Source organism: Squalius cephalus (genome assembly GCF_949319135.1).
Source record: "Squalius cephalus genome assembly, chromosome: 15".
NCBI classification, from domain to species: Eukaryota; Metazoa; Chordata; class Actinopteri; order Cypriniformes; family Leuciscidae; genus Squalius; species Squalius cephalus.
Window position 1 is genome coordinate 13,985,708 of NC_137136.1, and position 26,357 is coordinate 14,012,064.

Sequence of the window (26,357 nt, forward strand, 5' to 3'; positions counted from 1 at the left end):
TCCTCAACTGCCAAGTCAAACTCCCAAAAGAGCATCCTTTTGTCAAATAAGCCTCTTCTAATATGATGCATCTAATGGTGACCCCTAGTGCAAAAATAAATCACTGCATACCTTTTCCTTTGGTTGAGTTTTTTTTTTTTTTTTTTTTAAACCTCTAGTGTAAAAAATCCTGTGTGCTGCAGCCGGTCGCATGATTTGCCACGTAAGACTTTTCATTTAATTTGTTCTTTTTGCTTACCAACAAGTAGCAGTTATAGAATATGAATTAATTTTTATTTCTATATGTTATAAAGTGAAAACAAACAGACAAAACCCAATTACGATAATGGCACATTTAGCTTGGTCGTCATTTAAATGCATTGAGCTAAAATTGGAGGGAACTGGGAACTGGGAATCGGGAATCCCAAACACACACACACACACACACACACACACAAACACACAATAAATTGCATGCTATATATTTACATATAATAAACAAACTTTCCGCTACACTTTTATTATTAGTATTGCTATTAGTTTGTTATTAGTGTGTTTGTAGGTTTTATTTCAAATCAATGTGCTGAATTTATCAAACGCGTTCTGCCAGGAGAACAGAGCTTTTATGGGCTTCCAGGCGACCCATACCTACATCTGCTGCTACTCTGAGCAGCATCTCACGCTGCGGGGCTAACTTTATCATTCACGCGTCTCATAGTATCCGTCCTCTGACACCAGTAAAAATGCGTTTACCATGGTTTATCATCTGTCTAGTTTTCACTGTGTGGTGTGCGCAGGGCAGCGATGTGCTCGAGCTCGGAGACTCTGACTTTGACCGGACCGCAGCCTTGCACGAGACTCTGCTAGTGGAGTTCTTCGCACCTTGGTATGTCCCAGTTATATGTTATAATTCTACGAAAGTATCAATTTAGCTGCTGCCAGGTTGTAGTGTAGTTGTAATTAACAGCGAAACGAGCTTAAGCTGGGTTTTTATTAACGTTAATGTCTGGGATCTGTCTAGAGAGTGACAATGGTTGTGTTAATGCACAGTGCATGAATCTAAATTATGACAGAGGTGCATGAAGCTAAACTATGATACGCATTCACAATTCTCTGATTTAAACAACTATGAATCCCTTTAGATCCATTTTAACCTGAAACTGACAGTTAAAATAGTGCAATGAATTAACAATGTATCATTAACATATGATGTGACCACAGGTGTGGACACTGTCAGCGTCTCGCTCCAGAATATGAGGCTGCTGCCACAAAGCTGAAAGGGACACTGTCTCTGGCAAAGGTGAGGAGTGATGGACCCATCAGTTCCTGTTACCTAGCTCAATCTTCAGTCTTCTTTAATGCTACACAGCGGACTCATTCTGCAAGATTGTGCTTCTATATATATTTCTATAGTGAATGTGTCTCTTTCCTGTTCTTTGATCAGGTTGACTGCACTGGGAACTCTGAGATCTGTGAACGTTTTGGAGTGAATGGATACCCCACCCTTAAAATCTTCCGCAACGGAGAGGATGCTGGATCTTATGATGGGCCCAGAACAGCAGGTTGATACTTTTTGTGCCCATGCATACAATACTGGGTACTATGCGGTTATCCGGACCACATGTGATGACCTACCCCAACCCCGCCCCTAAACCTACCCGTCACTGGTGGGTCACGTTTGGTCAGGTGTGGTCCGGATAACCGCATAGTACCCAATACTGTTCAAAAGTTTTGGGTTGGTAAGATTTAAAAAAAAAATGTTTTAAAAGAGGTCTCTAAAAATAATAGTAAAACAATTATATTGTGAAATATTACAATTTAAAATAAACAATTTCTATTTTTATATATTTTAAAATGTCATTTGTTCCTGTGATGGCAAAGCTGCATTTTCACCAGCTTATTACTCCAGTCTTCAGTGTCACATGATCCTTCAGAAAGTATTTGGTGCACAAGTAACATTTCTTATTGTTATCGATGTTGAAAATAGTTGTGCTATGCAATATTTTTGTTGAAACCAAAATGCATTTGTTTTTCGGGATTCTTTGATGAATGGAATGTTCAAAAGGACAGCATTTATTTGAAATAGAAATATGTTGTAAGTCATAAATGCCTTTAATGTCACTTTTGAACAATTCATCCTTGCTGAATAAAAGTATTAATTTCTTTGAAGAAAATCTTACTGACCCCAAACTTTTGAACGGTATTATATGTTTTATTTTGTGGTTTCCTTTTTTGGCTGTAACTATTTTAGTTACTTGCATACCTATATCTTGATCTGAAATAGATGGCATTGTGAGCTACATGAAGAAGCAAGCAGGCCCAAGTTCTGTGGCTCTGCACAGTGAGGCAGATTTGGATTATTTTACCGACAACTATGAGGCCAGTGTGGTGGGTGAGTAGCTGAGTTTGTAATACCTGCCAAAACATGTTGAATCGCTCCTGCAGCAGAAGGTCAAAACAAATCAGATTTGACTTCTGCATTCATCTTTTGGAACTGAAAAAGGCTGAAGTTCTCTCCGTTCGTATCTTGCCCTCTTGTCTCTGTTCATCTCAGGCTTTTTCTCTGGGGAAGATAGTGCACAGCTTGCAGAGTTTCTGAAGGTCTCCGGTGCCCTGAGGGACAGCTATCGATTTGCTCATTCCACTGATGTGGGAACAGGCTTGAAATATGGGGTAGATGGAGAGTATGTATGACAGAACATGAAGGAAACATCAATTTGTGAAACTGAGCAAAATATGATCAATATTTCATGTTAAAGTATGTCCTCAACATCCCTTTTTCCACTTGCTGTCAGAGATTGCGCTGACCAAAAACGTCTCTACCAAAACTTGAAAATATTTAATCTGAAAAATTGCTCAAATACCATACCGTATTTGACAGCACAGATAAAGATAAGATCAGATACCCAAAGGTAAAATGGGTTTAAGAGGTTGTATACAAGTAGGCCATATAATGTCCTTTACTTTTAATTATTGGAAATGGTAATATTTTGTTATATCAAGATTCACATTTTTTACATTAAAAGATTTACAGAATACATTTAGGTATATTTGATATATCAATATGAACTGTGTATTTTGAAAAGTATTTTTTCATCAAGGTCAGAGATTTCTAGCTTAAACCACTAAGAACAGCCATCAGCCAGATTGCTTGACATTTGTACAATAAAATGAATTTCTCCATCCTCAGTGTGGCATCTAAGAAATCATTCGGAATGGCACACATCTATACAATTCAGCGAAAATTAAAACATCAGTTTATCAAAAATAGAGAATGACAGAAAATGTACAACCCATTACTTGCATTGCAGCTACTGTTTCCTTTTTGTTCTAACATTGGCTTCTATGTCTCTTGCTTTGCAGGTGTGTTCTACTGTTTCGTCCCCCTCGCTTAAACAGCAAGTTTGAGGACAATGTGGTGAAATACACAGAATCCATTTCGATTTCCTCTCTCCGTACATTCATCAGAAACAATGTGTATGTTTCTTTTATGCTTGAATATTTTGGGGGAAATTGGTCAAACAGTTGTAACCCAACATACATATGCAATTTGATTTATTGTGATTTGTTTGCCCATATGTTCCTATTTCTGTCATTTTCTGTTATTTTTTTCTTGCTCTGCTTTAGATTTGGTCTATGTCCACATCTGACCACAGAAAATAGGGACATTCTGAAAGGAAGTGACCTGCTTACAGCGTATTACAATGTAGATTATGTACGAAATATCAAAGGCACAAACTACTGGAGGAACAGGTGAGCGCCCAATTATTGGATTCCTTATTGGATCATTCCTTGTCTTTTATATATTTTTATTTTTCTCTCAGAATAATGAAGGTGGCAACACAGTTCCGGGATCAAGGTCTGAGTTTTGCGGTGGCTGATCGACAGGAGTTCCAGGATGAGCTTGAGGAGGAGTTTGGTGTGGGTTCGGTTGAGGGAGGAGACATTCCCCTCGTCACCATCCGGACCAGAGCGGGACATAAGTACTCCATGCAGGAAGAATTCACGTGAGTCTTGCGACTAGTCTCCACATAGTGCTTTTCTGTTGTCACAATCAATAGATTTTAGAAAAATCTATTGGTTTTAGAAAGGTTTAAAAGGGTTTTAGAACTATGTTTGGTTCTGTAGGCGAGATGGCAAGTCCTTGGAGAAGTTCCTGGAGGATTACTTTGCTAAAAGATTGAAACAATATGTGAAGTCTGAACCTGTTCCAGAGTCCAACGATGACCTTGTCAAGGTACATGGACCCACAAAGGTGTTTTTGTCTTTAATGTTTTAAGATAATAATGTTTTCTGGTATACATCACATATAGTCCAGTCATTTTATGAAAAAAGGTTGAACAAATTGCAACAGAAGCAAACTCAACTGATTTTGTATCCTCAATATGTCCTGAGTAAGGAAAAAAAAAAAAAAGCCCTGAAGAATACCATTAGGGGAAAGTTTCGAAAAAGACCCAAATATAGCCTATTCATACGCCTGTTCATTCTTTTTCTTACGTGAATAGGGTAAAATTTTTAACCTTTAGATATCACCATGAAAATTACTGAGTTGACTATTTGCATCAAGACAAACAAAAAATATATTACAAGTTGTTTTTAATTGTTTGTTAACAAACGGTGCACAACAGTGGGACTGTTTCTGGGGATTCACTTTTTCATTTTGCCTACCTTTTGTCTTCTGCATTCTCCTTACCATTGTCTCCTGTTCTTCCCTCAGACTCGTCCCCCAGAAACAGTCACACAGACCCAGCCCCAAACCCCATCTCTTAAAAATTAATAAAGGCTGCTTTCTAAAGTACTTCCTGCCTCTATGTATTAATGTTCATGGGTAGCCTAAATGGGTTCCATTCAGACCTTAACATTAAGTATTTTACTGTTATGTGTCAACAAGATTCAACAAGACATTTTCACCTGGCTATACTCAGTGTTGTGCCTGAACGCGTTCATTGAACGATAGTTCATGAACTCGTTCATATTTTGGGCGAACGTGAACTGAACGTACCGCATTACTGCCTGATGAACGTTACTGTGAACTCGTTCATTCTGGTGTCTGTGAACGCCACACTCTCTCAGTTTAACTTCGTTCAATAGAGTGCCAAATTTCTATAGAGCCTTCCAGGCGAAAACCCGGCTAAAACACACCGTAAACCGGCCTTTATATGTAGCGGAAAAACACCCAATCTGGCAATACCAGCCACCAGTGTCTACTGACTCTCTTGTTCGATCTCGTTCATCAAAATGAACAAATCTTTTTTCGAGTCATTTCATTCATTTAAGGGGCTTTAAATGTTATACTATTAACTGCCAAATTCCCAGAACACATCCACCTATGCAATCTTGATCATATTCTGAATTAAGAAATCATCATAATGCAGTCAAAAATCGTTTACAGGGAACAAATAATTACTTTACCTTCCGAGTCTTTCGTTCATTTGTCACGTGACAGACGCAATGAATGGATCATTCATGAACAACTCATCACTTACGTTACAAATCAAAACAAAAAGCAGCAAGGAGGCGTCGTATGATCATTTAAACGAGTTTTATGACAAGGTCGGTGAGGATGGAAAAAATCTGACGCATAGCTTCAGTGTTAAAACTGATAAAATAATTGTCTGTGGTTCTATATGGGCTGTGGCAATCATTTTGAAAAATAATATCTCGCAGCAACATGGAAAAAAACAACTATGAACTAGTTCATTTTTGGAACTGTGAACTTAGTTCAAAATTTTGAGTATGAACTATGAACTGAACTAGTTCATTTAAAAATTTGTGAACTGAACTTTGAACTAGTTCATGTAGAAAGTGAACTTTCCCAACACTGGCTATATCCAATGTTTAGATCTGTTGTGGTATTTATGCAAATTAGCACATACGTAATTAGATTGTGTACCTTTTGTCCATGTTTACAAACAATTAAAAAAAACTTGTAATACATTTTTTGTTTGTCTTGATGTAAGCAATCAACTCAGTAATTTTCATGGTGATATCTAAAGGTTAAAATTTGTACCCTATTCACGTAAGAAAAAGAATGAATAGGCTATATTTGGGTATTTTTCGAAACTTTCCACTTAAGGGATTCTTCTGGGCTTTTTTTTTCCTTACTCAGGACATATTGAGGATACAAAATCAGTTGAGTTTGCTTCTGTTTCAATTTGTTCAAGGTTGACACCCATTTTGGCTTAAAATGACTGGACTAATATACGGTTCCACAGGTCGTGGTTGCTGACACATTTGATGAGATTGTGAATGATCCAGAAAAGGATGTGTTGGTTGAATTTTACGCTCCCTGGTGTGGCCATTGCAAGAGCCTGGAGCCCAAGTACAAGGAGCTTGGAGAAAAGGTTTTTTTTTAACACAATTTATATACATTATAAATCATTTTTTATCAGGCATACACTACTATTCAAAAGTTTGGGTTGGTAAGATTGTTTTTGATAGATGATAGATTATCAATGTTGAAAACAACTGTGCTGATTAATATTTTCATGCATTCAAAGCATTCATTTGAAAGATTCATGATTCAGATTTGAAATCTTGTAACTTTAAATGTCTTAACACTACTCATTTTAATGCATTCAGCCTTGCTGAATGAAAGTATTAATTTCTTTACAAAAAAAATCGTACTGACCACAATCCTTTGAACTGTAGTACTTCAAGAAATAAAGCCACCGTGGACCTCATGCTCATTATTTGGATTTTGTGTGTGTGTCTTAGCTCTCTGGGGACCCCAACATTGTCATTGCTAAAATGGACGCCACAGCTAATGATGTGCCCACAAATTATGATGTCCAAGGGTAACATTCTGTGTCTCTCTTTATGTCTCTGATCTATTTATAGTCCATTACAACAGACATTCAGTGATATTCAGCCTTTTTTTTTCTTGATTCATCACCTATTTTGTCTAAACTGCAGATTTCCAACCATTTACTTTGTGCCCTCTGGACAAAAAGACCATCCACTGCGATATGAGGTGAATATGATCATGCACACACAGATTATTACAAGACAATTTGACTACAATGTTGCTTAAGCAGTTTTGTCCTGCAGGGTGGTCGTGAGGTTAGTGACTTCATCACCTACCTAAAGAAAGAGGCCACACATCCAGTCATCTTGGATGAATCAAGGGATGAACTGTAAAAAGACATAAAGATGCTGAATATATCAGGTGGAGAAATGCACAGACCCACACTGAACTTCAACCAGATGTCACACGCAGCTATTCATCACATCCATTGGGATCATCGAAGCACATGATTGAATTCATCACTTGTAAAATGTTAGTCAATACACAACTGGACACATATGGAATGTAATTTACAATAATTATATTTAAAGGGTTCACCCAAAAATGAAAATTCTGTCATCTTTTACTCACCACCATGCCGTTTTAAACCCGTAAGACTTTCGTTCATCTTCGGAACATAAATGAAGATAGTTTAAATGAAATCTGATTGATTTCTCTCCCTCCATTGACAGCTATGCAACTACCACTTTGACTCTTCAATAAGTTCATAAAGAGATTGTAAAATGAATCCATATGAATTTAGAAGTTTAATTAAAAATTTTCTGAAGAGACACGATTGCTTTATATGTTGAACAGAATTAATGGAGCCTTTAATTCACATATAAACAATCAACGCACACATCAGTTGTGGTAAACCAAAGCTCATGCATGTTCGCTTGACATTCGAGAACCAATGAGGTTCATTACTGTTGCGTAGAACGTTTGAGCTTCCACAAGAACCAATGAGGTTTGTTATTGCATGTCAAGCAGATTCGATTGAGTTTCTGTTTATGTTCACTGATCAATGTTATGTGAATAAGTCTAAATTCAATCTGTTCATCATATAAAATGACCATGTCTCTTCAGAAAACTAGAACTAAACCGCTCAGTTCATATGGATTCGTTTTACGATCTCTTTATGAACTTTTTGAAGCGTCAAAGTGGTAGTTGTGTGGACTGTCAATGGAGGGACAGAAATCGCTGAGATTTTATTAAAAAAAAAAATCTTCATTTGTGTTCCGAAGATGAACGAAAGTCATACAGGTTTGGAACAACATGAGGGAGAGTAAATGATGACAGAATTTTCATTTTTGGATGAACTAACCCTTTAAAATGCTGTATTTACATATGTTATTTAACAACCTGCTGCCAAGTTGCCCTAGTTTTCTTTTATTCTCTGTCTTTTATAACAAAATGCACTGCATATGTGAAATATACTAATTTCCTGTCTCTTTATTTAAAGAGAGACTGTTTATAGGTCACTTATCACATACATGTTACTGTAGCATCCTAAAGTGTTCCATTGACTGAATGCTTTTAAGTTAAGAGCATTCACTGCTAGATGCTGGCTTGTTTAGTTTACAAAATGTGTTGGTACTTTAGTTACACAATCTCTTCATAGTTCATTCAGATATTACTATAAAACTTTGTTTCAAGTCTGTTGGATGTTAGAAATTCTGTAAGTAGTTGACGACTGTGAAATAACTGTCTGAAAAGGGTTGGGGTGCCTGTACTACCTACTCATATCTGTCTTATCAAATGAAAGTTCTGTAAGGGCTCATTTTGGATAAAATCCTCTATCCATACATGTGAGGACATGAGATGTTAACAACTGTTCCCAGGCTTTTAGAAGTTTGACATTTATTTCTTGAACTGTTCATGTAATTACAAAGGGGAGTGTTTTGTGTTTGCAGACACAATAAAGAAATGGACAGACACTTTACTCTGTGTATTGTAGCATATTTTTGTTATATCTTTTATAGTAGGCCTACTGTTCTAAAGGTTACACATCAAGATTAGCTTTTTGTTTCATTTTATGATCCAAAAACAGTTTTATATAAAATGTAATTTTAACAATTTAAACATGTAAAATAATTTTAGCATAAATATTGATATTGTCTTGTTAAATATATTTTCTTTTGTAAATCTTTCTTTATTAGTTTATTTTTCAGTACATTAATTTATTTTTAATGTTACCTTATAATAGTTGGAGGTTAAATCACCTCCAGCTTGGTTAACCATTTAATAGTGTTTACTGTAATATTGTTTTGCATTTTCTCCCATTAAAATAACTTACATTTTTTTAGTGTAGAGTAGACGTCATAGCATACATTTTGAAATATACTCCTTCGATTTTTTTTTCTAAAAACTATTTTAGATATCATAAAATAGTATAATAATTTAACTAAATGTAGATTTTGATTTAAAACTTAAATTGTTCTTTTAATGTGCAAGTTTTAATTTTTAGCTTGGAATTATTCATCTTGACTGTTCTCGTAGGATTCTTTCGAGAACTTTTCAGTTCTGCTCCAGTCTAGACCCGCCTACAAGCATTGGGGAACTATCTTTGATTGGTGGAGATAGGTGTATGCCAAATGCGTCTCGTTTGCTTATTGGTCCACTGTGTGGCTGAATCCCCAGCCACGCCTCGTGCATCCTCTCCTCTTACCGTTGTGTGCGTTGTCCGGTACCGGTGATCTAAACCTCGCCGCAAACATGATGGGCAGACCGGTTCTCGTGCTTAGTAAGTGCTCTCCCCCATTATTCCCTCTGTAAATGTGCAATCGTAGCTTTAGTATGACCCGTCACTGGACTCGGTAACAGTTCAAAAAGGAGTTTTATTCACGTGGTAGTGCTAGATGCTAAGCTAACTAGTGTGGCACGGGGGCCTCGCGTGTCTGACAAGCTCATGTCAGTGTTCAGATTAGTCATTGTGTTAGCCTCGTAGCTAACATTGCTTATTAATAGTAATGTTATTTAAGACATTGCACAACAAGTTACACAGTCAATATTCAAACGAACGCTGCTCAATTCGCAGTTATTTGCTAAATTTACCCTGCAGTAGGTTCTGTCTAACGGACGTTTCAAAGTAATGAATAAGCTAGCAGCAGGCTAACGGCGCAGTGTGTGTGCTGACCAGAGCTGCACCCACTTCATGTTTTGACTGATAGCATAATTGATATTTTCTCAATTAGCATGGGTCAGGTATTGTTTTTGTGTTCGAAAAGAGATTTTAGATGTTAGAGAAGGAGTGTGTGCTTTTATTTGTCCTTATTGAATAAAAAATTAAGAAGCTGAGTTAATGCAGACTGGCTCTGTTTCTGTTCATTACAGGTCAGAACACCAAGAGGGAATCTGGACGGAAGGTCCAGATAGGAAACATCACTGCGGCAAAAGTGGGTCTTTTATTTTTTATTTTTGCAACAACTTGCTGACGTCAAATTGAACAAAACCGCTAACCTGCTGCTTCATCTTCCCTTTTCAGACCATAGCTGATGTCATCAGGACATGTCTGGGACCAAGGGCTATGATGAAGGTGTGTTTCTGATGTTCAGTTCACATTTATATTTTGGTCCATTGTGAGGCCTGATATTGCTGTAATTGCTCTATGTTTGAGGAAATGTTTTGTTCTCTGTGTGCAGATGCTGCTGGATCCCATGGGTGGTATTGTCATGACCAATGATGGCAATGCCATTCTGAGAGAGGTGATCACTCCATGAGCTTTGATTTGTCAACTAAGATGCTTGTTTTGTGTTTAATAATTATTAACCTAATGTTCTCTCTGTGGCATTTAGATCCAGGTCCAGCACCCTGCTGCCAAGTCCATGATTGAGATTAGCCGCACACAAGATGAGGAGGTTGGAGATGGGACCACCTCTGTAATTATTCTGGGTGAGGGTCATCTGTGTTCTCACTGATGTGTGTCAGTACAGACAGAGTCTGTGTAACCATGTACAAATACAGAAAGAATTAGGTTTTGGTTTTAATGTTTACGTGAATAATTACTTTTCTAATTTAGTAACATTAAAACAATGTATTATTAGATTATTATTATATAATAATCTAATTATTATATAAATAATGTAGAAAATAGTCATTTGACAAATCATTTGACATGCTCAAATCCTAACGTAACATTCTGTGTACAGCGGGTGAGATGCTGGCTGTGGCTGAGCAGTTTCTGGAACAGCAGATGCATCCTACCGTGGTGATCAGTGCATACAGACAGGCTCTGGATGACATGTTGAACATACTCAAAGACATCAGGTAATCACACCCAACTAGTTTAATTGTCTGTATGAGCTCTCAATCATTAAGCAGCCAAGTTTATCAGTGGATTGGTATGGTGGATGATTGGCTGTGGTAGGATGAGATGTTTTTGAGTCTGATAGTTTCTCTACAACCTCCTCTCTCTCACAGCACCCCAGTAGATGTGAATAATCGTGACATGATGTTGAAGATAATAAACTCCGCCATCAATACCAAAGCGCTCAGTCGCTGGTCCATCTTGGCCTGTAACATCGCTCTGGATGCTGTCCGTACTGTTGAGCTAGAGGAAAACGGACGCAAGGAGATCGACATTAAGAAATATGCCAAAGTCGAGAAGGTAGGACATAGCTGAGAGGATTTTCCATTTTTCCTGTTGTTTACTTCTCTTATTTTAAAGCCTACATGAAATTAAAATGCATCATAAGCCCCGTTTCCACCGAAATTACCCGGAACAATTTGTCCCAGGAACTTTTTTCCTCCCAGACCGGTTGCTTTCTGCATTTCCACCGCGGTCTAAAGTACATCGAAGATTAGGCAAATCAAGTCCGGTGATGTAGGACTGCATGCACTGTAACAGATTTTTAAAAACTGGTGGTTGAAATGAAATGCTGCGTGGAGTCGACCAATCAGCATGTTCAGCGCCCAAGTTCCACCCCCAAAAGTTCCTGAACTTTGAAAAATAACTACCTTGCAAGCAGGGACTTTCTGTGGGGGAAATGTTTTACCTGGAACCTCATTTAGACCCTGGTTCCTGCAGTGGAAACACACCGAGTACCACCCCAAAGTTCCTAGTTCCTGGGGAAAGTTCCTGTGGTGGAAACGCAGTTATATACAGTAGTGGCCAAAAGAGATGTCGGGTCTAGGAAAAAAATATCTTCACTAGGGGTGTAAAGATACACTCATGTCACGATTCGATACAAATCGCGATACTGAACTCACAATACTATCGCAGTATTTTAAGCGAGAATAAAGACGAGAGTTTTTTTTTAATTTTTACTTTATTGTTAAAATTATATTATTATTTTATTATTATCAGGTCCCACAAAAATTCTCCCATTGCATTATTGTACTTGATATTCAACATTATATATAGTAGTTTAGTAATGTCACTAAAACTCCGTACACTTTAATTTTTTTCGCGCAGTACTTGCGCTTTCAATGCAGGAATTGGTTGGATCTCTTATACAATCAAGCCGTGCACACACAGACTCTCCTACTGTTAATGCACTATACATATAAGAATTAACCACCTAAAATGCTTTGAATAATCATGCTACTAAAACGAATTGTGATATGGTGATTTCAATCATGTTTGCGCTTTCACTTTGATTGACGTTCCGGCAGCCCGTGTGCTTCAGATGATCAATGCAATTAATCACAGTTCTAACGCAAGAAAGCGTGTCAAAATGACTTCCCAAACTGTAAACTGTTAGTTCCTCCATAAATTGTAATTCTGTGTTTACTCACTGTTTTCGCGCACCATGCAAGCATTTGAACATCCATGTTTACTACAGTATGTGTCGTTGTAAATCTGTTCATCATATAAACCCATCATGTCTCTTCAAAAGACTTGGATTTGGATAAGGGGTGTAACAATACATCGATATGAATCAATGCATGTTAGACGTTTCATCGATGCCACACGTAAAATATCGATATACGGTTATATACTTTATTTTGACACTCTCCACATCCTTACGTAACGTCCGTCTAAGAATCTCCGCCAAAGCGTGGATTTTCGTTTACTCACCATACTGTCTGCTGGTGTGTCTTTGTAAAGTTTATCTCCTCATCTGAAATAGACTCCTGACAAGATTGACTGAAGGTTGTCACAAAAGCCGGTATTGTCCACTGTCAAGGCATCGCGAGTTAATGTTTTACAGCAGAAACCGACAAGCACCCTTGTTGTTTGTAAACCACATAAGTCCGTGTTAGCGAATCAGTGCGCAGTATTCAGGTCAGGTGACAAGGCTGCTAGTCACTTCGAAAAGACGGGCCAGCTGACAGGAGTTTCGTCAAAGCTGACTAAAGGCCAATTTATACTTCTGCGTCGGGTGCGCGCAGTAGGTACGGCGTAGCATACGCAGAGACGTGTATCATACGTCGTACCCTAACTACACGTCGCAACGACGCGGACCGCAAGATCTTAGCCTACGGCGTACACTTGACGCAGAAGTATAAATTGAGGATGGATCATTTCAATAAACTTGATGAACCTGTGAAATCTTCTTCGGGCATAAAAGGAAAATAAAAGCTGAAACTTTTTCATGGAACCTTGCTAAAGCAGCACGTTACAGTGGTGAGGGAAAAGCTCCCTGTATTGCGTGTAATCACAACAATAAAGTTTGTCAGGCGTCGATGTCAGTGGAGGAGATTAACGTTACAAAGATTAGCCTAACCGAGTGTTTTATTAAATAGCAATTACTTGGTTTTGTTTAACTCTGAAACATGAAATGTGGAGTTATCTGCTTTTGCTAAAAAAACAAACTTTTAATATATAAAAAAATTACTTTGAACTTTAATTTAAGTAACCTGTAACCTTTTTTTTTTTTTTTTTTTTTTTTAAGTTATTATTACTTAAAACAACCCTGCTGCAGTTTGATTGATAGTTCTCTGTTTTTGCAAATTAACCCTTCTGTTGTAAATGTCCCAAATGGGAGAGGGTGTGCAATTTTCAAAGAGTTTAATTAAACTTGGCACATAATATCTAAATATCGATAAATCAATCAATATAGCCGTAATCGTATCGCAGAATTTTGAGGTATCTGCAAATACCGTATCGCCGGCTAAGAGAATCGATATTGTATCATGATGAGCTGTCCGGTTTACACCCCTAATTTGGATTAGACCTCTCAATTTATTATTATTAATATAAAATATTTTCCTCATATTTTGATGGTTTAATTGTACTTGTAGGGTCATTAAAAACAAATACCACTAGAAAATTCTAATCACTTGCTCTTCACCTTCAACTCTTTTGTGATGAGACTTAAGTTGCAGAAGTTCAATGATGTTAACCAATTGTCAGATCTAGCCAAAAAAAAAAAAAAAGACCAATAGATGATCCAATTCCCAATGGGTAAAATTAAGCCTATTTTTTAATGGTTTACAAATGGCAATTTACCTTGACTTTAAACTGATCGTTTTAAGTGCTATGTGGTGTCTGTTTACCTAAATGCACTTTTTGTGTGTGTAAAGGTACCTGGTGGCTTCATTGAGGACTCATGTGTGCTGAAGGGGGTAATGGTAAACAAGGATGTAACTCATCCCCGTATGCGAAGACTGATTAAGAACCCCAGAATTGTTCTGCTGGACTGCTCTCTGGAGTACAAGAAGGGTGAGAGTCAGGTGAGGTTTTGTCTAAATCCATAAATCCCCTATTGAATATATATGCATATTTAGTAAAAGCTTAACCTTTGACTCTTTTCTTTCCCCCCTCAGACTGATATTGAGATTACTCGTGAGGAAGACTTTTCCCGCATCCTGCAGATGGAGGAAGAGTACATCCAGCAGATCTGTGAAGACATCATTCGTCTCAAACCTGACCTGATCTTCACTGAGAAGGGCATCTCTGGTACATATGAGCTCTCATGCAGTCATGTGGTGGTCTGTTCAGATCACATGTGGGGTAAATTAATTTCTTTGTCATTTCTCTAGATCTGGCTCAGCACTATCTGGTCAAAGCAAACATCACTGCGATCCGTCGTGTAAGAAAGACGGACAACAACCGCATTGCAAGGTGCAGAAATATCTGCTTTTGACAATATATTTTCATTTTTCTTCTGTAGTTTATTACATAAAATGGTTGTTTATTTTGCCAAACTTGCATGCAAGAAGTTAACAGTTTTCTTGGTTCGAATATATACATTTGTTTGTTCTAGTGTGCCTTTGTCATTTTTGTTAGTTTTTTTTCTATATAGCTTTTTAGTTTTAGTTCTTCAACTTATTTCAATTAGTTGCCATGGCAACATTTCTGATTTTGAAGTTTTTCATCTGTTTGTTTATTTTACTTATTTAGCTTTATCTCAAGTACCCAAAACAATTTTTATAGTTACAAGTGATGGTTCGTAATCAAAATGACTGAAAACCCTGAACCAGTAATTTTCCAGAAACTACTGTAAAAGTTATGAATGTATTGGTCAAAAAGTTACTCAACCTCTGCTTGTCTCTCTCAGAGCATGTGGTGCGCGTATTGCCAGCAGAACGGACGAGCTCCGTGAAGAGGATGTAGGTACGGGAGCTGGCCTGTTTGAAGTGAAGAAGATCGGTGATGAGTATTTCACCTTTGTGACAGAGTGTAAAGACCCCAAAGCCTGCACCATTCTGCTCAGAGGAGCCAGCAAGGAGATCTTAGCGGTGAGAGACGACAGGAAGGGGGTACTAAAGAGTCTGGGGCCATTGTTAAAGATTCATGACAGTGCAACGCTCAGAGGAAGATTAATGAGAGTGCATTTTAATCATTATAAAGAGTCTAACAAAGGTCTCTATAGTCAGAGCAGCCCTCAGGAAGAGGTGCTTAGATATTTCAACAGGCCATTTGTTGAATATTTGATCAGCTCAGCTTCAGAGTTCTCTGGTACCAGGGGATTTTGCACAGGTTAATTGACTTGTCAACATTTGACTGATGATCTTTCTCTGCTTTCTCAGGAAGTGGAGCGAAACCTACAGGATGCCATGCAGGTCTGTCGTAACGTCCTGTTGGACCCGAATCTGTTGCCAGGCGGTGGAGCAGTGGAGATGGATGTGTCCCGTCGGCTGATGGAGCGTTCACGAGCGCTGACTGGTGTGGAGCAGTGGCCATACCGCGCTGTGGCTCATGCCCTGGAGGTCATCCCACGCACACTCATCCAGAACTGTGGAGCATCAGCAATACGTGTGCTCACTTCCCTTAGGGTACGTTGATTCAAAAAGCGCATTTAGATTCTTCTATTTTTCTCTCAGCACGTTACTGCCTCTCCTGAGTCACTGACACTCAATTGCCGTTTAAGTGGTCTCTGTTTCGGACTCTTTTCCAGGCCAAGCACACTCAGGAGGGCAACACCTCATGGGGTGTCAATGGAGAGACAGGAACTCTTGCTGATATGGAACCGCTGGGGATCTGCGAACCACTGGCAGTTAAAGCCCAGACCTACAAAACTGCAGTGGAGGTAAAGACACAATTAATTTAAAAAATGTTTTTTGTGCAGGTCTTAAAAAGCCTTTTTTTCTTTTTCTTTTTTAACTCTACAGATACATTGATTTAAACTCAGAGGAAGGTTTTCTTATAGGACTGTTAACAAATGTTTTTTTTTCTTTTCATTTAGACTGCCATCCTGTTACTGCGCATTGATGACATCGTTTCTGGTCACAAGAAGAAGGGAGATAACCAGATGGGTGGAGCACCGATGGAGGGCCAGGAGTAGAAGGAACAGGTGATACAGAGGATGAAGGAACCAGAGTACAGAAAGGACAGTAACGCAGCAAATGAAGGGCATATATACACAAGCATTTATCTGTGCAAAGCACCATTCTCCAACACAATGTTCTCATCAGAAAGCCATTTGCACTGTTGCGTCATTAGGCCAGAAGCTCTTCTCACCTCGGTTTTTTTTTTTTTTTTTTTTTGGCAAAAGAAACAACTGTGGATTGGTTTAGGATGTTTGTGCTAGTATCTCTGTGCTTCACTTTGCCTGTATTGTTACTTTGTATTTCCTACCGGTGATAAATTTCAAAATCTAAACATGTTGTTTTGAATTTTTTTGCTTTGTGCCGAAAACCCTACAAATTGTATATAAATTAAGCTATTTATAACACCTTGGTAGTTAACCATGATTCAATGATTTGTAGGGTAATTTAAAAAAATCAAGACAGCTGCAACCTTTGCAAACAAAACAGTATTTTAGGATTTATTTGACTTTTTATTTTTTTTACATGCATTAAAGTGCATGATATATTAATACAAATGCTAATTTTGAAGAACATTGACAGTAGATGCTGTACTTCCAATAGATGCTGTAAATCTTGGTCAGTGTATAGAACCTTATTGTAAAGTGTTACCAGTCGTTTCTGCATTAAATATTTAATGCAGATATTTTGTCAACAAATTGAGGCACCAGACATTAATAGAAACATGCTGTTTTGACAACATTTAAGGATCTTTTCTGCTATCAAACACAGCATTTACAACATGTTAGAGACTGTGGCTGTAAAATAATGTACAATAAAAAACAACAACATTGAAATAGTACAGTTGAATCGTTTACACTCTATTTTGATGGTCCACTAGACATTCTACTAACTATAACCAACTTATTATATGAACCCTAACCTAACAGTCTACTAATACTCTTACCCCTGGTTTCACAGACAGGGCTTAAGACTAGTCCTAGACTAAAATGTAAGTCTGAGCTGTTTCCACTGAAATAAACTTGCACTGACTGATCTTAAAAATATATCAGTGCCTTTTTAGTTTTAAGATGCACATCGGTAATGTTTTTTTCTAAGCATGTTTATAAAAATTACTTAAATGTCCTAATTGATCTATGGTCTAATCCTGGCTTAGTCTAAGCCCTGTCTGTGAAACCGGGCCATAGTTAGTTGACATGAAGTTGAAAAGTTATTTAGTTAGTAGAATGTTTAAAGTGGACCATCGAGTGTAACTGGTGCATAAATTACAGTTCATTCTAAATCATAACCCTTAAAATATTATGTATTAGTTTTTACTGTCGGTTTGATGCACTGATAAAGAAACGGACAACACTTAAGTCCAATGAAAGTGTTCAGATTCACTTAACTTCAAATCATCCAGAAGGGAAAAGCACCCATAAGTGCCATGAATATCAGTTATTCTACAAGTCTGTTTGCAAGTATTTGTCACTGTATGGAACTCAGACCTAATCTGTCATCATCACCACAAGTATTGAATCTGTCTGCAGTGCTTGCCTAGAGACAAAATACATTCAAATTTACTATCATTCATGGGTTGCAATTCAGCATTCACACCAAATGACAGCATGCCACAGATTTATGATCATGAGAGATGGATGAGGACGTCATCCCTGGGCTCGCTCTCCTGTCTCTGGGTCCACTTTACTGTCTAGATCTGACAGAGAAAAAGGAAAAGAATCAAAAATGATCCTTTACGAAATATGTATCAGGCATATGGTGATCACTTCACAGCACTGCCAGAGCCATTGCCTGCTTCTCTTACCCATGATTGTATCGGAGGACAGGCACCGTTGCTGGTTAAGGCTAATGTTGGAAGGTCCCAGATCGTCTGATATTGTGTGACTTGAACCAGTTGGTGGATACATATCTGTGTCCATAGCTGTTCAGATAGAGGGGGAACAATAGCTTTAATAATTTAATACCATGCATGCATAACAATAACAGTGTGCTTTTTGGCTGCTGTAGAATCACACTTTAAAGATCCACTAAAAATCACATTTGGGACCAGTTAGTTAAAAGTCTTAACAGAACAGAATTCTGTGCAATTCTTTTTGTGTAACAGCACAGAAGGCTGTTAGTTCTGAGGAAAGGGCACATTTTATCAAGAAATGCAATAAAATTGGACAATAAAGAGGTATCTACACTGAATGCATTCAAAGATTAGAAACTGCACTAGTTGCTACATTTACGCTGACCTGAGAACTCTTCGTGCAGATGGGAAGCAGACTGGGGGGGTCTAGAGAAGGTCTTGACTTCGACGGCTCGGTTGATCCCGCAGTTTGAAACGGAGGGTCCTGCCTGAGGCGGGGGTTCACATGTTCTCCAGTGGCCTCCAGTGGGCACGAGCGTGCTCCTGCAGTCTGTGCATTGTGGTTGATAAAACAAGTGCTAGTACATAACTTAATTTGCAACTTCCGACAGACGGCTGGCACAATGAACAGATAATATTACTCGTAATTCAACAAAACAAAAAATGCACCCAAGGCCGGGTCAAAACTATCGTCGAGGGTAAAAGCAGACGTATGTTACGATAAATGTCTCGCATGCCAAACCATAACTATTCTCTTCAAAAGCAATTTTTTTTATTATATTTTTTTTCGCCAGGTTATTATTTATACGTTATGGGTTACTAATACGTTATTAATTAATAGTTGATAAATCAAGTTCTGTCATCGGTCTTCTTACCACTGCACACGTTTCTCTTCAGCTTTCTAAACGGGCAGTTCTCCCTCATCCGAAACAGACAAGCGCTGTGTTTCCTTCGGCCTTGAGATGACATTCTGACTCAGACTTATACAGTCTGATATGAATATTAAAGTGCTGGTGTTCTGCCGTCTACTTTCCATGTACTCGAGCTGTCAAATAACAACAGGTAGTAGGAAATACTTTTTGCCCTCCGACAAAAAATTGTAGCCTACTAGGACTTGTTGAACAGGTTAGAGACGACCACCGTCGCAAGCACTGGACTGCGTTTTTGCATTTAATTTATTAACAAAAAGTCACTCGCAAAAATGATAGACAAGATTGATTCTTTAAAAAAAAATGTTTATGAAAAAATAACAGGATGGAATTAATTCCAGCATAATACATTCATTTGCTCGAAGAGGCTTCTTATATCAGCTTTGATTTAATTACAAGTATTTACTTACAAGCTGTGATAACTAAAGTTATACCTTTCTATACATTATTATTTTTTTGTACAAATCTGTTAAAAATGTATGTCTACACTTTGCACAAAGTAAACATCACATTGCCCTTATATTAGTAAAGAGAGATTAAGGAGTGGCTGTGGAAAAATACAAGTTTGGGCAGGCCACTAACTTCACACACCACACAATATTTTAGACTTGAATAAGCAAACAATGCCTAACCAAATTTAAAACCATAGAATAAATATTTTGAATTTTGCTTTCTTCTTGTTGACATTCACATCTTAAAATAGATGAGTTTCAACCATGGAGCTTTCGATTGGTGAAGAAGCTTATTCTACATTTGCTTTGTTCATGTTTGGCTGTACTAAAGATAGTTCATTTTAATTTGCAGTTTAGTGTTTAAAGTTTCATTACACAACTTCTATTTATAAGTTAGTTCTAGAAAAAACAAAAAAACAAAAAAAACATTCCCCCCTTCGCTCCACCCCTCCTCTCTCTCTCCTTTGACTTGACTTCTGGCAATTTTGACCCACCTGGTCACGCAGGAAAGCAAAGAACAGGAGTGGAAAATGAAATCACAGTTGGATTAAACATTCTCAGACACAAATGTCCAATTTAAGTTGGCTCTAAGCCTAAAGAGATCTAGTCTTTCATTTGGCAGTAGCAGAGGTGTGGCTTGTTTAGCCCCAGAACCTCTGTTTGTTTTGGGGAACAGGTGTCTCTGGGATGTCTGGGGCGAAGATTGAGCCTGCGGATTCGGAGAGGAAGATGAAGTAGAGGTTGGCCACCAGCATAGCCAACATGGGCAGAAAAGAGAACCCAAAGCCGACACCTCTGAAACTGCTGCCACATGCCGCGGCGACCCAGTACAGCAACCTGTGATAGGCACAAAGACACACAATCACACTTAAAAATACAATAAAAAATAATGTTAATACACATTGAATATCTGGGATTAAAAATCTAACTGAAACCTATAAATAAACCAAGATGGGGGGGAAAAAACATTAACATAAACATGATAAAAAGTGAAAAAAGTTAATTAGTCTTTGCCAATCACTAGATATGAGAAATGTCTGAGCAAGTGTTTGCGGCCTTTTCTAAATCAGAGATTCGGTCCTGTACGTTTAAAATTGGATTCTGTACCTGCCAAAGGCAAAGACGATAGTGAGAAGAGGAATTAGTTTCAGCAGATCCTGTTTCAGGTAAGCAGCCATGACAGCCAGTTGGAGGAAGTAAAGGAGGAAGAGGGAGATGGAATCCTCCACATAGCGCTGGTGAACTGCCACCTGCTTAACTTCTCTCTCCCCCTCAAACCGTGGCTTCAAGGAGCGATACCACAGACGAGACACACCTAGTACCAACATACCTAAGAACAACAGTTTCAAAACAGCTGTGAATAAACGAACGAATGAATACAAAGATACACTGTATCTATCAATGTTGCATCATTTCAATAGTCACAACAGTCTGGGTGCCTCATACTTACCAAGGACAATAGGTATGACTGCAAAAACAGAGCAGCGCAGTGTGTAGACCAGCCTTAGGGGGGCACTGTCAATCAGAGGGGCATCAAAGGGCAGGAAGACGTACCCACCCCACACCAACAAGGGGAAGATCAAAGCTGAAGTGAACATGGACACACCCAGTTTAAGAGCATCACGATTAGATCCAAAGTTACCTGGGAGGAAAAAAAAAAGTATAGTTGCAGTTCAGTCAGAGGTGTGTTGTTCTCAATATTGGTCCTTTCTTCTGCTGTTTTGTATGAAGGTACGGTCACATTAACAAAATTTAAAGTTATCCCCTGTTTTTTTTTACATTTCATTCAACACTCAAAATAACAAATTAAAAGGTTCTAAAATGGGGTTTTCGCAGCTATAGAAGAACCATTTCTGGTTCCATAAAGAGCCTTTCATTGAACAATTCTCCTCTAAGTGTGATGAACATTTTAATAATCTAAAGAAATTTTTTTTCCACTATAAAGAACCTTTAGTGCAACAGAAAGTTTCCATGGATGTTTACGGTTCGCATGGAACAATCAATGCTAATAAAGAACCTTTATTTTTCAGAATGAATAATATTCAAGGAATACATTTTACCAGTTCATGCATTCCTGGGAATTGAACCTATGACCTTGCCGTTGCTAGCGCCATGTTGGTGATTTATGATTTAATGATTTAACTTACAGCAGCGTGATTTGGTTGTGACTGGCCAGTCGTGGTAATAGCCTTCTATTGGTGTTCCATGTGTCTCATGTGTCCCGAGGAAGACGCTTCTCTCTTCTTCAGCATCTCTCCAGCGGTCTACAGCCTCCTGTTGGCTGGTGGAGCGCAGGATGGTGATGCTGGGGCTGAAGACTCTGGCTGCGTTCTCTGGCATCATGTTCATCTCCTCCACCTCTATCTCTGAACAGGTGCTTTTCACTCCATTTCTCAGCTCAAAGTCAGAAATGCTCTCTTTCCCCGTCTCCATTTCTCTCCATTCCTCACCCGTCTTCCTCTTCTCTCCCATCCCAAACTCCTCCCTTTCGCTCTCAGTCCGGCTCACTCCACCCCGGACCGAGATACAATCTGATCTCACGCTTACGCTCTCTCCATCCTGGACTGGCAGAATCTGTGGTCCGGGTTTATTCTCAGTCCACTGTAGGGTACTGGGTTCCATATTTGCAGACTTGATCATTTCCTCTTTCTCCTCCTCATTGTTATTCACATTCTTTGTTAGCTTGTCCACATCTGCTACCCATTCAGGTATTTGGGGCACCGCTGGTCCAGGAGGGCCCGTGTCCATTGTCCCTGGCTCTGAATACAGAAATTCTGACAGTGAAATAAATGGAGGAGCTGGAAACAGCCTGTCTGAGTAATTTTGTAAGATGTTTAAACTTTCTGAAAGGTCATCTTCTACAGGAACCAATATGTAATGAATTATTGGAAGAATAAATTATGAAATGTATTCATACTACAGTAAAGAAGAACAATAACTTAACCAATCAGCAAGTCGTTAAGTGTGTCCCCGGTATACCTTAGCTCATGATGCATTTCAGAAACGTGGCCCTGATAAATAGGCCTACTAGTTTAACCTGGACCTGTATGAATTTATTTCTTCTGCTTATACCCATATTAACACAAAAGAAGATATTTTGAAGAATATTGGTAACCAAACAGGTGATGGGCCCAATTTCCCATACTATAGAAGTCAATGGGGCCCCTCAACGGTTTAGCTACCCATATTCTTCAAAATATCTTCTTTTGTGTTCAGCAGAAGAAATAAATTCAAACAGGTTTAGAACAGATTGACAGTGAGTAAATTATTCTGGGAAGTAGCTTAAAGGGATCGTTCACCCAAATAATGCATTTTTGGGCTGTCTTAACAGAAAGAAACATGCTCTGACAAATCATAAAATATGTCAGTGCCATATTGTTTTGTCTCAAGATGCACAACAGTAAAGTTTTTTCTAAAAATAGGCTATCAAAGTCGTAAAAGGAAGTTGAGTTCCCTAATCTATGAAGACAGTGGAATATTTATTTAGCAGGAAATTAGGCCCTGCGACATTTTAGCCATAATAATTAGTGTCACTACTTGTATTTAGCCCAACTAGTTCGCAGACGAAAAACAGAGAAGCGCTGCGAGGCCTCAAAACAACATGGACACATGATCGCATAAACAGAGCGAGTTCAGAAGAACCACATAATAACTCTAAACGACAACACTTATTCTCAGGCTGTTATTGTCTACAGGACACATATGATCTTCATAGAGTCCAAAGAGCCTTATTTTAATAACGAGAAGAAGAAATTACATAATCAGGCCAAAATGAGTTTAAATCGTACGCCATGTCACAACAGTCGAAACATTAAAAAGCGCTTGAGCGACAAGGCTTGTGGAACATTTATCACGTGAAGCAAAACTTTCTAATGTGCTCACCCAAATTTCAGCGCAGGATATTTTGCTTTCAGGATTGTTTTTCCTCTTTTGAAATGAAACTCCCGAAGTGGAAGTTCAGGTGTGTCCAGGTGAAGTTTGTTAAAGGGACAGACTCTTAAAGGGGTGTTAAAGGGACAGACTCTAAAAGTGTCATCGGTGTTGTTGCACTATGAGCCTCTTTTTTTTTTTTTACACATGCATAAACTCATAAATACACACACATATGTGTGTGTGTGTGTGTGTGTGTGTACACATTTATCAGCAGCTTCACTTAATTTTAGAGTTTATGTATGTGTAAAGAAAAGAGGCTCATCATAGTGCAACAACACCGATGACACTTTAAGAACCTGACTGACAAACTTTCCCTTTAAGAGTCTGTCCCCTTAACAAACTTTAACAAAAATAGATATATCCCCACATACATTTCCTACTAAAACCAGTTTAAGGTTGCTTGTTTGTCTTTGCAGGTTTAAGCTGATCTCCTGGCTGAAAAATGCCCCAAACCCCTCTAAAACCTTCAAAACGGACCAGCCTTAATCAGCTCTGTCGGGAGGCTATAACTACCTATAACTACCTTAAATTTTTCAAAAATATATATTTAGTGTTTTTGTAAGACTACATTAATTCAAAAGTATTTCCTTTAAAGTCCATCTAGAGAATCAAATATGGAAGGTGATGGAGACTTTTAGGCTGATAATTTATTTAAAAATAAATTTAACAGGTCAGTCTTTAGGTAGGCTACTATCATAACATCACAGCTTTGTCGCAGTAGTCAGTGTGTTCGTTTTCATCTACAAGCTAAAGAACATGTCACAACAATGCTATACAATCCCAAAGACATTGGTAATCTTTTGGCAAGTGTCGAGAACATACATTTAAATACAAATTATGATACTTCAAAAACAAATGAGGCTGAACAATATAGCACAAGATTGATTCAGTTCTGCACCGTTACAACGTTGCAATGAGAACATAATGTCAGTGAAAGCCATGACTGTAAATAGCGCAACATGCTTGATGAAGTAGCACTCCTCTCGCTACATTACATGTCTCATTACCTTTCCCTCTACAATAGGCCTGATTCATTTTGCACCACAGTACGCTGTTCTGAGCTCAAAGAGCCCCTGTGGGATGTGACGCTGTAAAATGGAGCCGTCACTGCTTTCCTGAGGTTGAGTGAAAGCACATCTGTACATGGTGGCATGAGAAGATGAAGACAGATGACTTTGAGATGTTTTCTTGCTGCACACTCCCTCCAGTGAAAGCTGCTGTCAGCATGTGTGCCAGCTGTTAGCATAATGCTAATGAAGGGGTTAAGGCTGTTTGCATGCTGTTCTGGAGGTTCATCTGATGTCTTTCTCAACAGGAGAAAATGTTTTTGGACCAAAAAGAGTCAGAGTGAAGGGATGAGTGTCCCCTGCCATCTGATCAGGCCTTTGAATTGGAACTAGATTTTATGAATAATGGCTAGAAGAATTACATGAATCAGTCGATAATTGCAAAAACCCTTCTCATGCACCAGGGTTGTGCAAAATTCAGAACTGAAGAATGAAGAATGGCTCCCTTTCAATTCCTGACTGAGAATTTGATTTGATTTGGCAACACCCCACAAGAGTTTAATCAGAATTTGAATTGGAATAACAGTATTTACTGAATTGTAATTTTATAGAATTCAACAGAAATACATTTTGGAAAATGAAGAATGCCTCCTCACCCACAAAAGTAACATTTTTAAATATGATGAAATGTACACGGCCCGGCCAAATAAAAAGTTGCTGTTTGGATTTAAATAAGGCAAATGCTTAAGAGTCTATGATCGGATAATTGTTGCAGTGATTATTATGTTTCTAGCATGTTATATGTTTGGCAACAGCTTTTCTAACCCTAATTAATGGAGTGTGTAGCTTTTCCTTTCTTAAACAACCATGTAGGAAGAGACATCATGGCCATATTCCAGGATTACAATGTAAAGATTCATCAGGCTCAAATTGCAGAGCTGGACAAAGTACACAACTTCCTTACTTGAGTGAAAGTACAGATACTACTCAAATATTACTCCGTTACAAGTAAAAGTTGTAAAGACCACTCCAAAGAAGTACTCATTTTTAAAAGTACTTAAGTATCAAAAGTAAAAAGTAAATGTCAATGCATTGTTTTATTACTGTTGCATTGTTGTATGTAATACGTACAGTACCTTATGCCTCTGAATCTATGCCTGCCTACCTACCCTCATATCAATATCAAATTTATTTCTAGAACACAGGTCCAGTAGTGGGATTGAATGTGAGATTGAATAAGTGCACTCAGTAACGTCCATAATGGTTTCGGACACCCAAATGGCTGTTCCCTCAAATAGTGCCCTATTTTAAGTTTTTTGTCTTTTAGTATGAATATGTTAGCCTTACTGTAATCTATAAGCTAGTGTGCTTCCAAACAATGACAAAATTCGCATTTTGAAGACCAAACCCAACACTGAAAATGAAAATCATGTTGATGTCAGAATCCAGCATCAGATTGACGTTAATCTCCAACGTTGGAGAGATGTTGTATTGTGGTTGGAAATGAAAGTCGGTCTGACGTCAGAAACCAACATCAGTCGGGTTCTGACGTCATTTTCATTTTTGTTGGGTTCTGACATCAAACGGACGTCGGGTTCTGATATCAATCCGACGCCGGGTTCTGCCGTCAACCCGACTTTCATTTCCAACCAAAATCCTTCGTCTGTCCGACCAAAATCATCCCCTGACTGACGTTACTATAAACCCTAACACTCAAAATAATTAATTGGTTTAAGTAGGACAAACTTAAATTAAACAAATTAG

General features: G+C 38.3%; 4 protein-coding genes across 5 annotated transcripts; 2 read left to right on the plus strand and 2 right to left on the minus strand.

Annotated features, from left to right (window-relative positions):
• Nucleotides 1-614: 614 nt before the first annotated feature.
• On the plus strand, nt 615-8,708 carry pdia7 (protein disulfide isomerase family A, member 7). Its single transcript, XM_079894548.1, has 13 exons — nt 615-865; nt 1,201-1,279; nt 1,424-1,541; nt 2,264-2,371; nt 2,534-2,663; nt 3,343-3,456; nt 3,607-3,732; nt 3,804-3,986; nt 4,108-4,216; nt 6,195-6,323; nt 6,697-6,776; nt 6,895-6,952; nt 7,030-8,708. Exons 1-13 carry the CDS (start codon nt 723-725, stop codon nt 7,117-7,119), a joined length of 1,467 nt encoding a protein of 488 aa, XP_079750674.1. The 5' UTR covers nt 615-722; the 3' UTR covers nt 7,120-8,708.
• Nucleotides 8,709-9,397: 689 nt separating this feature from the next.
• On the plus strand, nt 9,398-16,633 carry cct3 (chaperonin containing TCP1, subunit 3 (gamma)). The gene is made up of 14 exons (XM_079894546.1): nt 9,398-9,509; nt 10,100-10,161; nt 10,251-10,301; nt 10,408-10,470; nt 10,561-10,657; nt 10,915-11,032; nt 11,186-11,372; nt 14,234-14,383; nt 14,477-14,609; nt 14,693-14,774; nt 15,211-15,391; nt 15,683-15,928; nt 16,051-16,182; nt 16,339-16,633. Exons 1-14 carry the CDS (start codon nt 9,482-9,484, stop codon nt 16,435-16,437), a joined length of 1,629 nt encoding a protein of 542 aa, XP_079750672.1. The 5' UTR covers nt 9,398-9,481; the 3' UTR covers nt 16,438-16,633.
• Nucleotides 16,634-16,890: 257 nt separating this feature from the next.
• On the minus strand, nt 16,891-19,360 carry LOC307172287 (uncharacterized protein). Of its 2 annotated transcripts, XR_013823695.1 has the most exons (5): nt 19,148-19,360; nt 18,658-18,822; nt 18,225-18,341; nt 17,617-18,116; nt 16,891-17,386 (listed from the first exon to the last, which is right to left on the minus strand). XR_013823695.1 is itself a non-coding variant. In XM_079894554.1 (4 exons), the coding sequence occupies exons 1-4, from the start codon at nt 19,239-19,241 to the stop codon at nt 18,067-18,069; spliced, it is 426 nt and encodes a 141-aa protein (XP_079750680.1). In that variant the 5' UTR covers nt 19,242-19,360; the 3' UTR covers nt 16,897-18,066. The 2 variants fall into 2 exon arrangements, 1 of the variants encoding a protein (XP_079750680.1); XM_079894554.1 differs by having other exon boundaries at nt 16,897-18,116.
• A 549-nt stretch (nt 19,361-19,909) lies between these two features.
• On the minus strand, nt 19,910-23,912 carry tmem79b (transmembrane protein 79b). Its single transcript, XM_079894545.1, has 5 exons — nt 23,536-23,912; nt 21,801-22,412; nt 21,104-21,295; nt 20,761-20,983; nt 19,910-20,490 (listed from the first exon to the last, which is right to left on the minus strand). The coding sequence occupies exons 2-5, from the start codon at nt 22,399-22,401 to the stop codon at nt 20,295-20,297; spliced, it is 1,212 nt and encodes a 403-aa protein (XP_079750671.1). The 5' UTR covers nt 22,402-22,412; nt 23,536-23,912; the 3' UTR covers nt 19,910-20,294.
• Between the last annotated feature and the right edge of the window lie 2,445 nt (nt 23,913-26,357).

Excerpts from the sequence above, each read along its gene's own strand:
- pdia7 (XM_079894548.1), top strand. The coding sequence starts at position 723 with ATGCGTTTACCATGGTTTATCATCTGTCTAGTTTTCACTGTGTGGTGT. Across the intron at positions 2,664-3,342 it reads AAATATGGGGTAGATGGAGA|GTGTGTTCTACTGTTTCGTC; the intron begins GTATGTATGACA and ends CTTGCTTTGCAG. Across the intron at positions 6,777-6,894 it reads ACAAATTATGATGTCCAAGG|ATTTCCAACCATTTACTTTG; the intron begins GTAACATTCTGT and ends TCTAAACTGCAG.
- cct3 (XM_079894546.1), top strand. The coding sequence starts at position 9,482 with ATGATGGGCAGACCGGTTCTCGTGCTTA. Across the intron at positions 10,658-10,914 it reads CACCTCTGTAATTATTCTGG|CGGGTGAGATGCTGGCTGTG; the intron begins GTGAGGGTCATC and ends TTCTGTGTACAG. Across the intron at positions 11,373-14,233 it reads AATATGCCAAAGTCGAGAAG|GTACCTGGTGGCTTCATTGA; the intron begins GTAGGACATAGC and ends GTGTGTGTAAAG.
- LOC307172287 (XM_079894554.1), bottom strand. The coding sequence starts at position 19,241 with ATGTCATCTCAAGGCCGAAGGAAACACAGCGCTTGTCTGTTTCGGATG. Across the intron at positions 18,823-19,147 it reads GAAGAGAAACGTGTGCAGTG|ACTGCAGGAGCACGCTCGTG; the intron begins GTAAGAAGACCG and ends CACAATGCACAG. Across the intron at positions 18,117-18,224 it reads GTCCTCCGATACAATCATGG|ATCTAGACAGTAAAGTGGAC; the intron begins GTAAGAGAAGCA and ends TTTCTCTGTCAG.
- tmem79b (XM_079894545.1), bottom strand. The coding sequence starts at position 22,401 with ATGGACACGGGCCCTCCTGGACCAGCGGTGCCCCAAATACCTGAATGG. Across the intron at positions 21,296-21,800 it reads CACAACCAAATCACGCTGCT|GTAACTTTGGATCTAATCGT; the intron begins GTAAGTTAAATC and ends TTTTCCTCCCAG. Across the intron at positions 20,491-20,760 it reads ATCGTCTTTGCCTTTGGCAG|GTTGCTGTACTGGGTCGCCG; the intron begins GTACAGAATCCA and ends TGCCTATCACAG.